The sequence below is a fragment of the Balearica regulorum genome, chromosome 2, assembly GCF_011004875.1.
Source record: "Balearica regulorum gibbericeps isolate bBalReg1 chromosome 2, bBalReg1.pri, whole genome shotgun sequence".
NCBI classification, from domain to species: Eukaryota; Metazoa; Chordata; class Aves; order Gruiformes; family Gruidae; genus Balearica; species Balearica regulorum.
Window position 1 is genome coordinate 119,222,811 of NC_046185.1, and position 13,909 is coordinate 119,236,719.

General features: G+C 32.9%; 2 protein-coding genes across 4 annotated transcripts in view; one reads left to right on the forward strand and one right to left on the reverse strand.

Annotated features, from left to right (window-relative positions):
* The window catches only part of TRAK1 (trafficking kinesin protein 1), a 440,848-nt gene that overhangs the window by 170,343 nt on the left and 256,596 nt on the right, over positions 1-13,909 (reverse strand). The window lies entirely within an intron of this gene.
* Positions 1-13,909, forward strand: part of ULK4 (unc-51 like kinase 4) — a 257,733-nt gene that overhangs the window by 24,834 nt on the left and 218,990 nt on the right. For all 3 annotated transcript variants that reach the window (XM_075745569.1, XM_075745571.1, XM_075745570.1), the window contains 3 exons: positions 1,212-1,393; positions 2,833-2,879; positions 3,694-3,772. In XM_075745569.1, coding sequence (XP_075601684.1) covers positions 1,212-1,393; positions 2,833-2,879; positions 3,694-3,772 — 308 coding nt within the window. The remainder of the gene's footprint in view (positions 1-1,211; positions 1,394-2,832; positions 2,880-3,693; positions 3,773-13,909) is intronic.

Consider the following 13,909-nt stretch of genomic DNA (forward strand, 5'->3'; position numbering starts at 1 on the left):
GTATGTATCTGGGAGAGTTAATTTGTTGAAAAAATTTTATAATTGGAAAAGAACACAATGTCCCCACTCTCCCAGTCAAGATTGTAGTAGCAGAAAATATTATTAATTTGGCTAACATCCTAGGCAAAAATTATCAGATTCAAGTACCTAAGGGGGTAGTATTTTATTTCATATTTAAGTAGCTAAATCATCAGTGTGATGTTCTGATATGTTTAACTATCGTTGTCTTTATTTAAGATGGACAGTGTTTGTTGTTGTAACACTTTCAGGGCTGTAGCTTTTTTCTGGACATCTTTCTGATTGTTTTTCAAGATACTGTACTTGATGCTGCTTGTCAATAATGATTAAAAGCAGTGTGGAAAAAAATAAGATAAATACTTGAAATCCAAACCTCTTTTCACCTTTAATAATGTAAATTATAATTGCCTTCATTAGTAGGCATTGTTACTTAAGTGTAAAATTGGAGTAAAAGGCGGAAGACATGCTCTTAAATATTCTGTACTGGAGTGTATCAAGATGGCAGATAAGTTATTAATAAATGACTAACCAAAAGTGAGGGCATGTATGGCTGCTAGAGTGAAGTTATCCGTTGAGACTGTTAAGGAAGTCTTTGAAAATTCTCTATTCATGTACAGTGGTCAGGGAATTGAACCACAGGATTTATGTTAATTGTCCTAGTGACTTGACTTTTTTGTGGTACTCCTGAAGTCATCTATGTTCTGATACTACCAAGGCTTAACTATATGCATACCTACCTATATGAGTGACTATACACATTTTCAGTTTATTGATTGTGAGGAGATTTTGCTGAGTTTCATTACTTTCTGCTTCAAATTTATTCTAATGAGACTGCACTTAATTATTAAGAATTAGTAATGATTAAGGACAACAACTACTACCTTTCCTAAATATAATGCAAATAAATGTTTACTTAAATGAAGTCCAAGGACTTAGCAGGGTTGCTCTTTCAAAAATGTATTGAGGCTTTTATTGCTACATTTTTATGCTTTGTTTCTCTTCTTACTTCTGTTTTGATTTCTGTAATCTTTAGACATGAATTATAACATATTTGTTTAATATTTTAAGTACTAAAATTACAATTAGATCCAAACTTTGGAACTTATTTATTCATGTTGATGTTACTTTCTAGTGTGTTAAAGCAACATCAAAGATCCATTATCTTTAACTAATTGATTGCTTCTTATGGTTAGCTGAGAAGTTATCATCTATGAAAGGCACAGACTGGAACGACTTCTTGCAACAAGTATGTTCACTGCTTGATTCCACCGAGAAGAATACAGGAGCAGCACGTTCTAAGCTGAACTTACTGTACTACTTGTGTACTGTGGCTGTCCACAAGGAAGTTGCAAGCCGACTAATTAGCTCTCAGCTGGTAAATAATAAAGCTTTAAAGGAATCAACATGGTTTGTTTACTTGCTATTGTAGGAAGAATCAGCTGCTTTTAGTTATATTTCAAGAAGTCGTTGGTGTACTGACAAAAATAGTATGGCAAATTAAGTACAAAATAATGAAGAAAAATTTACAAAATTCCATGTCAGTTTTTTTAAGAGCTGAGGGAAACTAATTTTTTCTTTTGAATTTCAGATATATTTACATATAGATATGTTGTATTAGTAAAAAGGTTGGGGTAAAAACTAACCTTGATGGAGAGTGTGAAATAACATATGATGAAATGTTAGTCTTCGTACATCATTAAGTGACAGAGAAGACTGAAAAAAGTTCATGTTTGAATTGTTAAATCAATTTTATTTGGCCATACGTCTGTAAAGAATAGCGAGAAAAACTTTCTAAAGAACGTACAGTAAAACTTTAAGCACTGCTTCAAAGAGTGAGCGTGGTCTCTGAAGAGTCTGTTTTAGTGTATATCTAAATGGTAGTTTCACCTCTCAAGAACCATTTTTCACTAGACAATTTTACTAGTATCCTCTGTAGTAGTTTAACATATTTCTCAGAATATTGCATGTGCAGAAGGGAAAAAGAATTATTTTTCCCATTATATAGAAGCATCAGAGAGGCAATCCTGAGATATGCAGTTTTCAGTTTAATAAAACATAAACTACCTTGTTCTCCTACATTTATACTCATGCACCTAAGTCATGTTCTGACACATGTCATCATTGGCTATAGAGATATTAAGGGCAAAATTGCACTGCCAGAAAAATTCAATTAAGAACGTTCAGAAGCAATGGTAGGTCTTATGCCGTAGAATTCTTGTGAAAACAGGAAACAGAATTGCCAGAAGGTATATTCTGTTATCATTGGAGAATTTTGGGGGGGACAGTAATCTGATGACTGAATTGCCAATTAACAGGACATTTTAGAAATTAGTAATTATGCAGTTTGGTTCTTAAGTAGCTGATTATGTGTGTTAACAGTACATTCATTATTCTAGAATTTCCCAACTATTTTTGTCCATTCTCACAAAATAAATTTCAGATATTAAGTACTTGTTGGGTAATATTATATGATGATCTCTGAGTTTGTAGATAGAAGTATCAAGAGTTTTTTCTCTACATACTTGTATTCATAATGGAAAAAAAGAAAGGGGGTTTTAACACATTGATATATGTTTAGTAGTTTAGTTTAAGGCAAGAATATAGAAAGAAATTGTATTATTACTCAGTCTTTTTTTTTTAAATTAACATTTGGACTATATCTACAGTATTTGTCTATGACAATGCTTCTTGCAAATGTTATCCAAGTATATTTTTTTGAAATTACGGATAATTTGATTTTTTTTTTTGCTTATCATTGGGACATATTAGATCACTGAAAATCACTAATGTTTATTTATCTTCTTTCAATTATAGTTTCCTATATTGATACAGCAGCTGCGTGCAGCCGCCAACTGGGATATGTACGTAACAATTATTTTAAATTAATTTTTTTCAAATATGGAATTATCACTGAATTTTGTTAAAGTTATTCTTTAACAGGGTATTTAAGGAGTGTTTTAGCCTGTCAGACTGCTGTGGTACCTGACTGGCAGTATGATGGTGTATATAACATTGAATTTTTTCAGGATTGAATTAATATATTGCTATATCACTGGACCAAAGATTATAGAAAAATCTCTAAAGTTTATATAATTTAGTGTGTCAAATAGCGTTACTTAAAATCACTGAATAAACCAACCCATACCATAATAGTAGTAAAATAACTATAATGGTAGTTTTTTTCTTTAAATGCCTGTCAGAAACATTTCAATGTGATAGTGCCCTCTGCTGTTTGTTTCATAAATGTTGATTTTATTATTCCAATTTTTTCTTTAGTGAAACATTTAAAACTGATTTGCCAATACAGATTTAATTTCTGTTTTGTCAGCTATACTGAAAAGTTTAAAATGATCTATAGGGGTTTTCTATGTTATAAAAAAACTGAACGTGAGCATGACTAATTAGTAAGACTATAACAAACTAAAGAATCTTTGTTCTTCAGTGCTAAAGGAAAGAAATGTCTTTATGCGTGAATTTATTGCTAAATTGAGCTGAAATACTGAAATGATTCAGTGAGAGGGAGAAAATAAACATAAGAAAATCTGAGCTGTAAATAGCACTTTAAATATTTCCTGCTTTTAGCAATCTGTGTAATATATAAATAAGATATAATTGTTGTTGTGATATTTTTGAAATAGTTTTTCTGCACCTACAAAAAATTTATTTGATATGCAGACGTGCCAAAGTGGCTCGAGTGATCGGTTTACTGGCATTGCATACATATGAACTTGGAGAAAATGTACCTGTGTCTGAGGTAACTTTCCTTTTTGTTTTTTATTGGGGGGGGAGTGTGTGTGTGGGGTTTTACTATTTATGTCAAGCTTTCAGAGGTTTTTTTTTTTTTCTTTTTGAACTCTGCTTTGTGCATATGTGTAAATGGGAATATAATTAATTCAATTAAATGTATAAGCTTCTGAGTTAATTCTATGTAATTGTGGTTTGATCTTTGCTAACTTGTGGCAGAGCTACCCACCAATGATAAAACTCTAGCCTTTTTCTCTCCTTTTCAGAAAAGTAAATAGTCCCTACCATACTTCTTGTGTGTGCAACAAGAAGAAAGTGTTGATGCATTTGGTTATCCTGAAGTGTAATTATTATAACTAGTATAAAAATAGCACAATTGATTCTCAGCAATCCTTTTTTTTCCAAAAAGTAAGAGATGGGAATAATTTGAGATTCCTCACAGTTCTTGACAAAGCATGTAATGAAGGGCAAGTAATTTTCTGTGGAGAAGAAAAATATTTTTAATCCTTTTTTTCATTTTGCATGCTCAGTAGTTGACTTAAACAGAAGATTGATTAGACAAAATAATCTTACTTGCATGTGGCATATGCACACAAATTGCATAAACTTGACAGAATCTGCTATTTGATAGCTGTTTAAAGTGTGACTGTGACATTATTTCTACTCCATGAGGTGAAGTCAGGATTTGAATGTAATGGGTGTTTGAATGTGAGAAACAACTGCTAAACATGCATAAAAAATATACCTCCATACTCTGCAGATCTGGTGTGTAGTAACATGTAGTTATTTAATAGCTGACTTTTTTTGGCAATGCAGCTAAGGATTTTTTGGTTGTTCTAGATCCCTCTGGTTTCTTCTTAATGAATATTAAGAATGATTATGATTATCTTACTATGTTGCTTAACATTTCAATTCAGTAGTGAAAGCTGAACTCAAAACATTATTGTCATTACCTAGGGTTTTAACAGAAAATACATATCCTAGTCTGCTTTGTGTTTGTAAAGGCAATATATTGAAGTAGTTTTACATTGAGCTATAATATTTTGTTCAAAATGTTTCCAGTTCTTTTTTTATATGAGCATAAAAATCATTCACAAATGGAATTTAGCATTTTTAGAAATATGCCTATACTTCAAAAAACAAGTCTGACACCAATGACATTTCAACCAATGGACTAGGGAAAAAATAATCTTTCATTGTCACTTTTGGTCCATTCTTATGTGAATTAAAATTAATTTTTAAATACATTCATTGGGAAAATAAGGATTTATTTTTTAAATTAACAAATCTGAGTTATAATCCTGTTCAAAAAGCATCTACAAAGTAATATATCTGAATTAAAAAAATATTTTTAGAATGCTTACACAAAATTAGGATGAGGAAAAAAATTGAATCCTAATAATAAGATAACAGCATAATCTAAAATTACTGCCTGTGATCCACATCTTACAGACTAATGATACACAAGTGATCTATCTGTTGGTAGTTGGTTCTCTGTTGTTTCCTCTTCTGTTCCTAGTAACTTCTAATATAATTTGTGTTTTTGGCCCCTGTTGGATAGAGATGATCTCTCTGTAGAATTATCTCCCATAGCCCCAAAATTTTGTTCCCAAGTGTGAAAACTCATGAAGATGCAATTCTGGAATTATTTTTGCCCCATATGTGTGCCATGCTATGTACACCAAATTTTCTTTCTAATTTTTATCGCTTAGTAACAGCCCCTTTGCAGTTCTTTGTTGCCTCACTATGTACTTATCCAGTTATTTGTGATTTCTTTGTACTTGTAAAATACCATAGGATCTAATAGAGACTCGTGCAGGACACTACTGTTGGCCCTTACATGTTAAAATCCAGCTCTGCATTTCTACCCCTTACTATCTTTTACCCAGTTATACATTTATTTAAGGATACTTCCTCTATATTTGAGGTTGAATCTGTGCCGTCAACCTTTTTGTTATTGTTGTTTAAATGATTTATTAAATAGGAGTAACATTATGTCCTGAAAAAGCAGAAAAGCAATAGGAAAGAAAAGAAACCTCGTGCTCATCTTACAAGCTAAAGTAAACTTTCACATACTGTATGCCAAAAGCCTTTAATTTGTTGTTTTTTGAAGAATTAATGGGGTTTTGATTTTTTTTTAGTTTATTTTTTTAAAGCTCCTATTCAGGTAATTGGTGAACAGCAATTGGTTTCAAATGTAACCACCAGAGGCCACTAAAACGCAAAAATAAAATGCAAGTAAACTATTTCACAGACTAGACAAAGATGTAACTGTGGAACTCAGTACTATCTTTATTCTGCTAATGTATTCTAATATGTAGGCCATATTATAAAAAAAACATAGTAAATGAATATTTATACCTGTGAATTCAATTGCAGTTGATCTATTTCTAGTTAAGTATTTTTCAGAAGAATACTGCATTGATTAGAAAAAATGAGACTGATCTTAGAATACAATAGGGAAATTGATCTCTTGCATATTTTTATTCAAATCACATTTTTATATTGAAAATGAAGACATTTTATGTGTAATTTCTTCTACCTGGCAGTTGCAGTAAAAGTTGTTGATAGGTCACGTTTTTCCTGACCTAGTAATGTGTGCGTTTGGGGTTTTTTTTCCCCATGGAATTGCCCTTTACAAATCTGAAACATCATTTCCTCCTATTTATTCCTACTTAGGAAAACACCTAAATGTTAAAGTTTTATCTTTGTATTTCTGTTTTTGAAACTGGTTCTTAAGGAATTAGATTCTATAAGAAAAAGTTTCTTTCCAGGATTCTTAGAAAGAAAAATCTGCTTATTCTTCATCTTACAGAAAGAAAAATTCTTTCCAAATTAGGGACACTTGCTTTCATGTATGTCTAAGGTATCTTATTTATTAAAAGAAGCTATTGTTGTTTCCTTTTTGGGCCTTCTGCCATCTAGGACACAGCTGCTCTGATGTGAAATTTCAGACTCAGGCTTTTATTTCTGTAAGAAATGATAGAGCAACTTCACAGAATGCTCTCCATGCTGGAGAGCAGCGTCCTTCTCTGACAGGAGACCAGCCTCCTCCATCTGTCGAGTCGCTCTCTGCATGTTCTTTTGGAGGCAAAAATCCCATTTGTATGTCTGAAAGTCACATACTATTATGCAATGGAGAAAAGTAGTATTTTACTGTATGTACTTACAGCTTTAGAGCAAGAGCATGTATTTTGGGCTTCTCATGTTATATCTGAGTATTCTAAACACTGAGCCTTTGGGTTTTGCGTTTCTTGATTTTGATGAGATTTGTTTTTTGTGTGGCAGGAACAGTGTCTCAAGAAGTCCGAATTGACGAGTTATCACTATCATTGCTTATGTATAGAATAACACATCTTACATCAGAGAACACTTTAAAAGGATTCTTCATAATTGGTTATAATGATGGAAGTGTTTCATGTCTCACCAGACAGCTTGTAGGACTATTTTCAGCATATATGCTTTCCTGTAATCACAGATTTTTGTTGATTCTAACCATTTGATATCTTTTCCCGTCTCTACTGTAATATTTTTGCAACACAAGCTGTGAGATTTCTGTTTAAAGCATAGCGTGACTTTGTTTTCTGGACCCGTGGCCCTTCTCAATGTATTTCTTTTTAAAGTGGGAAATGTTTCTTGTTTCAATTGCTCGGCTTTAAGCTTTTCATTTTTTTTAACATTGCACAGTCATTTGCTCTCATACAGTTAGCTATTGCATGTTACTACAGCTAAAGAACCATAACTATTTCACAAAAATGCTGTTAAATAATGACTTCTTTAACACTACATCTAGTATTTGAAGCTTAAGATATCACTATTTTACCTGTTAGCATAAAACAATCATCATACACAGTTTAAAATGCAGCTGTTGAAACTCTATTGTATGACATTCTATAATTCCATTATTTCTTCCATTCTGTCCATTATAATGTAAAGGTACAGCGAGGAATATAGTTTTAAGTCCTATTTCATTAAAATATTTTACATTTTTAGTTAAAAGTAACATTTTTTCACTGTAAAATAATCACTTTCTAAATTACTATTTATTATACTTTTTTAACTTAAATTCTGTGCTAGTCAAATAAGTTGCTGTGTTTTAAGCTGGTTGTCCCTCTGTCCTAGATTATTCCCAGGTAGCTTTTACAGATGAGTGACTCCCATTGAAGGGAGTTTTACATGGATGACAACTGTAGAATCAATAATTTCTTTTAATGTTAATAGGAATTATGTCTAATGAGGACTAAATTTGCTCCAAAAACCTGAGATACCTCATCTTTTTATTTTCCATTTCAGAACTGGAAATATGCAAAGAAATTTCTACTGCACAAAACCTACTAAGAAACAGAGCTTGACTCAGTAGTTCTTACTGGGGGAAAGGGGCGGGGGGGGGAAGATAAGCATAAATGTTAGGCTAATAAATATTTATATAGTGTCAATGTTCTGTTATGTTTTTCCTTCAATTCAGCTACATAGAAAACTTACAATTTTATATGTTTTAACTTTTCTATCCCTATGTCTACTAGTTTCATGTTTGCCTGAGAGCAGAGGCTGTTCTTAAGCCTGAGTGTAAGAGAAAAAAGTAATACTTTGTGGATTAGGTTGTGCAAACCATCCTTTCCTAGGGCTGCAAAGAATAAAACCTGAGAACTTCTTTGATTTGGAGGGCAGCTGGAGGATTCTCAAATAGGATTTACTTTTTTGTCTTGATCCTAGGGTGATAAGCAGTTTCAGATTAACTTACTTCCAGAGGAAAATGATAATTACGTGAAGTGTACCATGTACCTGACAGCTACCTTTATTATGTATGTACTGTGTAGTGGGAAGCTTAGTTTTTCTGACTGTGGTACTATGTAGGCTTTTGCTGAACTAATTTCAGTTTGTCCCTCCTCCGGCATCACTTTTCTGAGGCTTCAGAATATACTTGTGTCCTGTTCTGTCTATGGATGGAATAATTTTGCCTTTATTGGTTGTATTTGAGAACCTAAACTGAAAACATTCTGCGGTTTCTTAGAGGTTTTTGGCTTTACTCATTCACACACAGAGCAAGATGAACTGAGCATGCATTTTATTTTTTTTTTCTTAAATTAAAGCAAAACAAATCAAGATAAGTAAAATCAAATCCTGTACGGGATATGGTACCTTGCTATTATTTTCACAAAAACATAAGGGTGGTTATCCTGCAGCATTAAAAATGGAAAGATTCAGCCTGTCAGCAGGACTAAATGAATGAGATGTTAACAAATAAACCATCAGCCACTTCACCAGTTACCCTTGGGAATATACCCTTAGCTTTCTTGGTAAAGCCTGTACTCTTGAGAACACTGAGAACTGTTTCACAGAGAGGAAAAAGTTCCAAATATTCTAAAGCCCCAAGAGCACTTACTGCCTGCAGTTACCTCTGTCTATTTAAAATTAGGCAGCTAAATCCATATGTAGAAAATGCAGTAGGAATACTTGAACAATCCTTACTTCTACAGCTAACAAGCAGATCTGTCAGCTAACAGAGCCTGCTTTCTTGTGAATTGACTTACAGCTGGCTGACTTTTAAACTTAATTACATAAAGACTACCATTTAGCATATTCACCTCTTCCTTTGTTAGCCATCACAAAGCTTAAACAGGAAATCCTTGGTTCAGGAGGGTGTGTTCCGATACTTAATGGAGTAATTGCTGAGCTTTTTCTATATGTAGTGTGTTCAAGATGTTTTCACATATGTATATTCTCTGTTTAAAAAGAAATGAGTTTGTACCACAGCCTTTCTGTCACTTTTATATTGCTATTTTGCTTCTAGAGATTTAAAAAAAGTCCAATAACTTTTTTCTTACTTTTGCTTAGTTTGGTAGAAATTGGGTAAGAGTTTTAAAATTATTGCAGAGAAGGAGACAATACTAAAATGATTGTCTAAATGATTCTTTTCTTTTTATGCCACCCCAGTTTTCATGAAAACAATACATCAAAGTGTAGAATTTTGTATGGTTGTGATTCATGGGACAGAAAGAGAGATGAATTTGTTATGTGTTTAAACTGGATGTGTTCTTTCACTAGTATTTTTTGGCATCATGGATAGACTTTGGTCTTTGCTTGTAGCATCAATTTCTGTTGTTACATTCAGTGGCATACTGTAGGTAAATTTTGTAGAATAGAAAATGAAAATTATGATAAATGTCAGAATGAATAGTTTGAAAATAGTATGTTTCTCTCACTTCGTAAATTGACAAAAGGTTCCTCTTAGTTTCAAATAGCTTTCCTAGCTAATTAAAACATTTTAAATATATTAAAGAACAAGTATGCTACAGGGCAAAGAATTTTATGTATTAAAAAGGACAGCAATTTTAAAGTTTATTATGCCCAAGACAAATCTATTTATGATGTTTACAGTGTGTGATTTCCCACCTTTTCTTTTGTTTTCTGGTTTACTGTACAGGTGACATCTGTTACTTTATAAGTAAATGGGTATGTCATATACACTGGAGATACACTTGGGGAGTGAAAGGCTAGGTGAACTAGATGGAATATTGTTTCTGTAGTTAACCTAGCAAGAACAAATTTTTTTATGTGGAAGAAGTGAAATATTTGCTTTTCTTACGTTACTACAGTTTAAGCAGAACCATCAAATAAATACAGAAAATTAATCATGAAGTTAGCATTCTTGCTGTGAGCAAGAGACCACACTGAAAAATTTTTCATGCCTAAGCTTCTTGACATGAAAGACATGACTCTTCCTATTAATTCTGGAAAACACATATCTGTGTGAGTTTATAAATATTTCCTGGCATAATTTTGATGCTGTTTGTGTGATGTTTGCAAAGTCTCATCATACAATAGTGCGATTCGGTGTTGTGTTGCTGTTAGTTCTTTTTGTACTAAAGCTTGACATAGCTGAGAATTTGGTTTTAATATATTTTTTGATACTTTTAATTTCTTTTGAGTCAACGAACTTTGGGTCTACATGAGTTGTTTACAGTTTGGTCATTGAAGTGTTTAGCTCTTGCAACTAAGTATGTACCTTGAAGAATGAACCTAAAAGAGAGCCCTTCCTCCATCTCATTTTGTCTTGCACTTGCAAATTAATCAAATCATAGACTAGTAACAGGAGAAAAAAATCCAGCCTTTTCCTCTAAAGCACATACATGCTTGATTGACACAATTAGGCTACAACATGCTTTTGTGATAGAAATTGCATGCTGGCGGTAGCTGAAAAGCCTAATTTCCTGCTGCCTTCTGATTGCAGCACTAAAAGACACTCAAACCAATCTCAGTGTTAGGTAACATCAGTTGTATAGTGGTTGTAGTCCTAGCTTTTCCTCTGAATACCAGTCTGAAACACATTTAAATAAGAATTCTATAGACAAGAAGGAAATTTCTAGCCAGAAGTTGTTTGGTCTGGTTTGCATCTTCACTGAGCAGAATGAAGGAATTTGCAATAATCAATAAAGGGAACTAATTTCAAAGAAAATTCATGGGAAATCCTCAAAGTCTATAGATTTTTTTTTTAAGTATGAGAAATTCTATGTAAAAATAATCAATCTAAAATATCCTACATGGATAGTTTATTGATGGATATTGATCTTAAAGAGTGTCATCAGCATGGCTTCTAAATCAAGTGGATAACAGGCCTACTGCCTTGAAGCAGGAGAAGATGACTTAGAGTAACTTCACATAGAGTTATGAAAAGAATAAAAATCCAGAAACATGATATTCAGAAAGGCCAAGAAGAAATGGTAGAAACCTACATATAATTTAAACATAGCGAAACAAAAAGGAAGAGAATAAAAAAAAAAAAAGAGGAAAAGGCATCTTCTTTGGATGCCTCTGCCAAATCTTATTCTGTGAAAACTGGTTTCTAGTTCCAGTTTACATCTTTAGATGTAAACCAGCTGATTGCCACTGACCTCAGTTTTGAAGGCAGAAATCTTTCTAATTCAGAGACCCTTCACTTTTTGGACTTCTAAGCAATCTTTTTCATTAATGCCCTTGGCAAAAATGAAAACAGGATCTTCTCCTGTCTGAAGCAAGTATTTTTACCTGGTCCTTCCTGTCTTTAAAAAGCTTCAAATGTAAAGGCTGGTGTGGAAATTGGATATATACGTGAATATCTGCAGCTGAGGTCATGTAATAATACATCTGTCATGACAGACTAGGAGAAGAAATAACTAATTTTTTTTCTTAAAAACAAAACAAAAAACCCAACCAAACAAACCCCAAAGCTTGTAGACAGTTTTTAGATGCATTTTTTTTTGTTAGTAAACATAACCAATTTGTAAGTTGATTCCTACTATTTGTGTCTGATTGATTGTATCCTTTTGGCATCTCGATTTCATTCCAAAGCAGGTTGTTGGAGCCTCCATTTGAGTTTGAGACATCTGGTTGGCTACTCTGCTTGTCTGCTAAGACCTCTTCCTACAGCAGTTATGTAAAAGCTGAAACGAGTTTTCATGATCAATCAATTTTGCATCATATTCCACCTAGAAAAATGTCACACATCCATCTGGCTCCCTAGAGGAGCTCTAGAGGAGTTATGTTTCCGCATAAATTGTGAGATGTGGTGTACACTTCCTTATCTTTTTTTCTGCATTCTGGACAGCATTAATACCATGTCCACAGTCTGATGGTCAGACTTCCCTTCAGTTCTCCTCATTCCATGACCCAGTTTATTGTACTGAACTCAAAATTTGAAAATCCTGAATATTTCACTAACTCAGATCCTTTCTTCTTGTATCTGCACCCCATAGAAGAGTTTGACAAAAGGATCTGTTTCTGTCTTGCCACTCGGCTCTTCAGTCAAGCCAGTTGTTTATTTCAGGATATATAACCAGATTTCACTGAAGTGCAGTGAGTCGCAGGTACATGTTGATCCAACTCCTGATACAGAGCAGTTATCCTTTGTAATGTTTTAACTATTCGTATTCTACTGAGAAGGGAGGTAGGTAACATGTTCAAGATGTTCAGAGAAGGCTAGTCATTTTTTTTTTTTTTTACCATTGTAAAAAAAGAGTACTTGGTATAAATACTACTGTAGTTTCTTTTCTCGTTAGGTGCAATATAACCACAGTGTACTTTCTCAACCTAGTAAGAGTGCTTTTCCCAAGGAAAGGAAGATTGCTTTGGCCTTACTTGCCCACATTATGTGATGTGTGTGTACTCACAAGAAAATGAACTGAAAGGTAATTTCCATTATGCTTGAAGCATAGACAGTTTTTATTACCAAAAGGGTTGGCAGAATTACAAATATGTTTTAATTTCCATTAATACCTGCTGACAGTCATAATAATAGATCGAAGATGGAGTAATATTGTAAATCTATACATTGCCAAAATACTTTCTCTTTTTTAATTTGCTGTAATTTTAACTTCTGGACTCCTAAAACTGCAGGGAGACTTCTAGATGTAGTTTGAAATGGGTTGAGAATCTGCTACAGTAATGTATCAGCTTCACACACTATTGTTGTAAATGAAGGTAATGACTGTCTATCCAGATGTGAATCTTTCTTCTTTCTTCTCTTGTTATAACTATACTATATCCATCCGGTTTGACAGCTAGTGTAAAAGGTGTAGGTAACTTATTAAATTTAAGATGCTTTTACCAGACAATGTAGGACTTGCAGTTCATTACTATTTACTTCCCTGAAAGGGAAAATGTAGACACGTTGAAAAGAAAAGAAAAAAATATAGGTAAGAAAGAGACTTTTTCAAATTATGTAATTAAAATAAATTTGATTTTTCGTTTATGCATTTCTCCAGATAATGTACTGTCTTTACCTAAAATTAATGTTGAATTGAAGTCTTTGGGCAGATTTTTTTCAAGTCTTACATTTTTCCTTATGAAAGGATGAAAGAATATTTTTAATTTTGTGTAAATTGCTATCGTCTAGATTAGAAGTAATCTCTGCATATGACAGTGCAGGAAACAGCTTGTCTTCCTTCTTTTAGGACATTTGAGATATGTTCTTTAAAGTATTTATGAATATATAATTTTTACTGTATAACATTAAATGCATTTTATAAAAATATTTGTGTATATATAATTGTGCTTATAATATTGATGATGAATTACAACTTCCTGTTTCATAGCTTCTGTTGCAGAGGTCACATGAAGATCTTCTTAAGTTTGGTTAATGGCACAGTCACTGTGCCTGTTCAGTATGTAT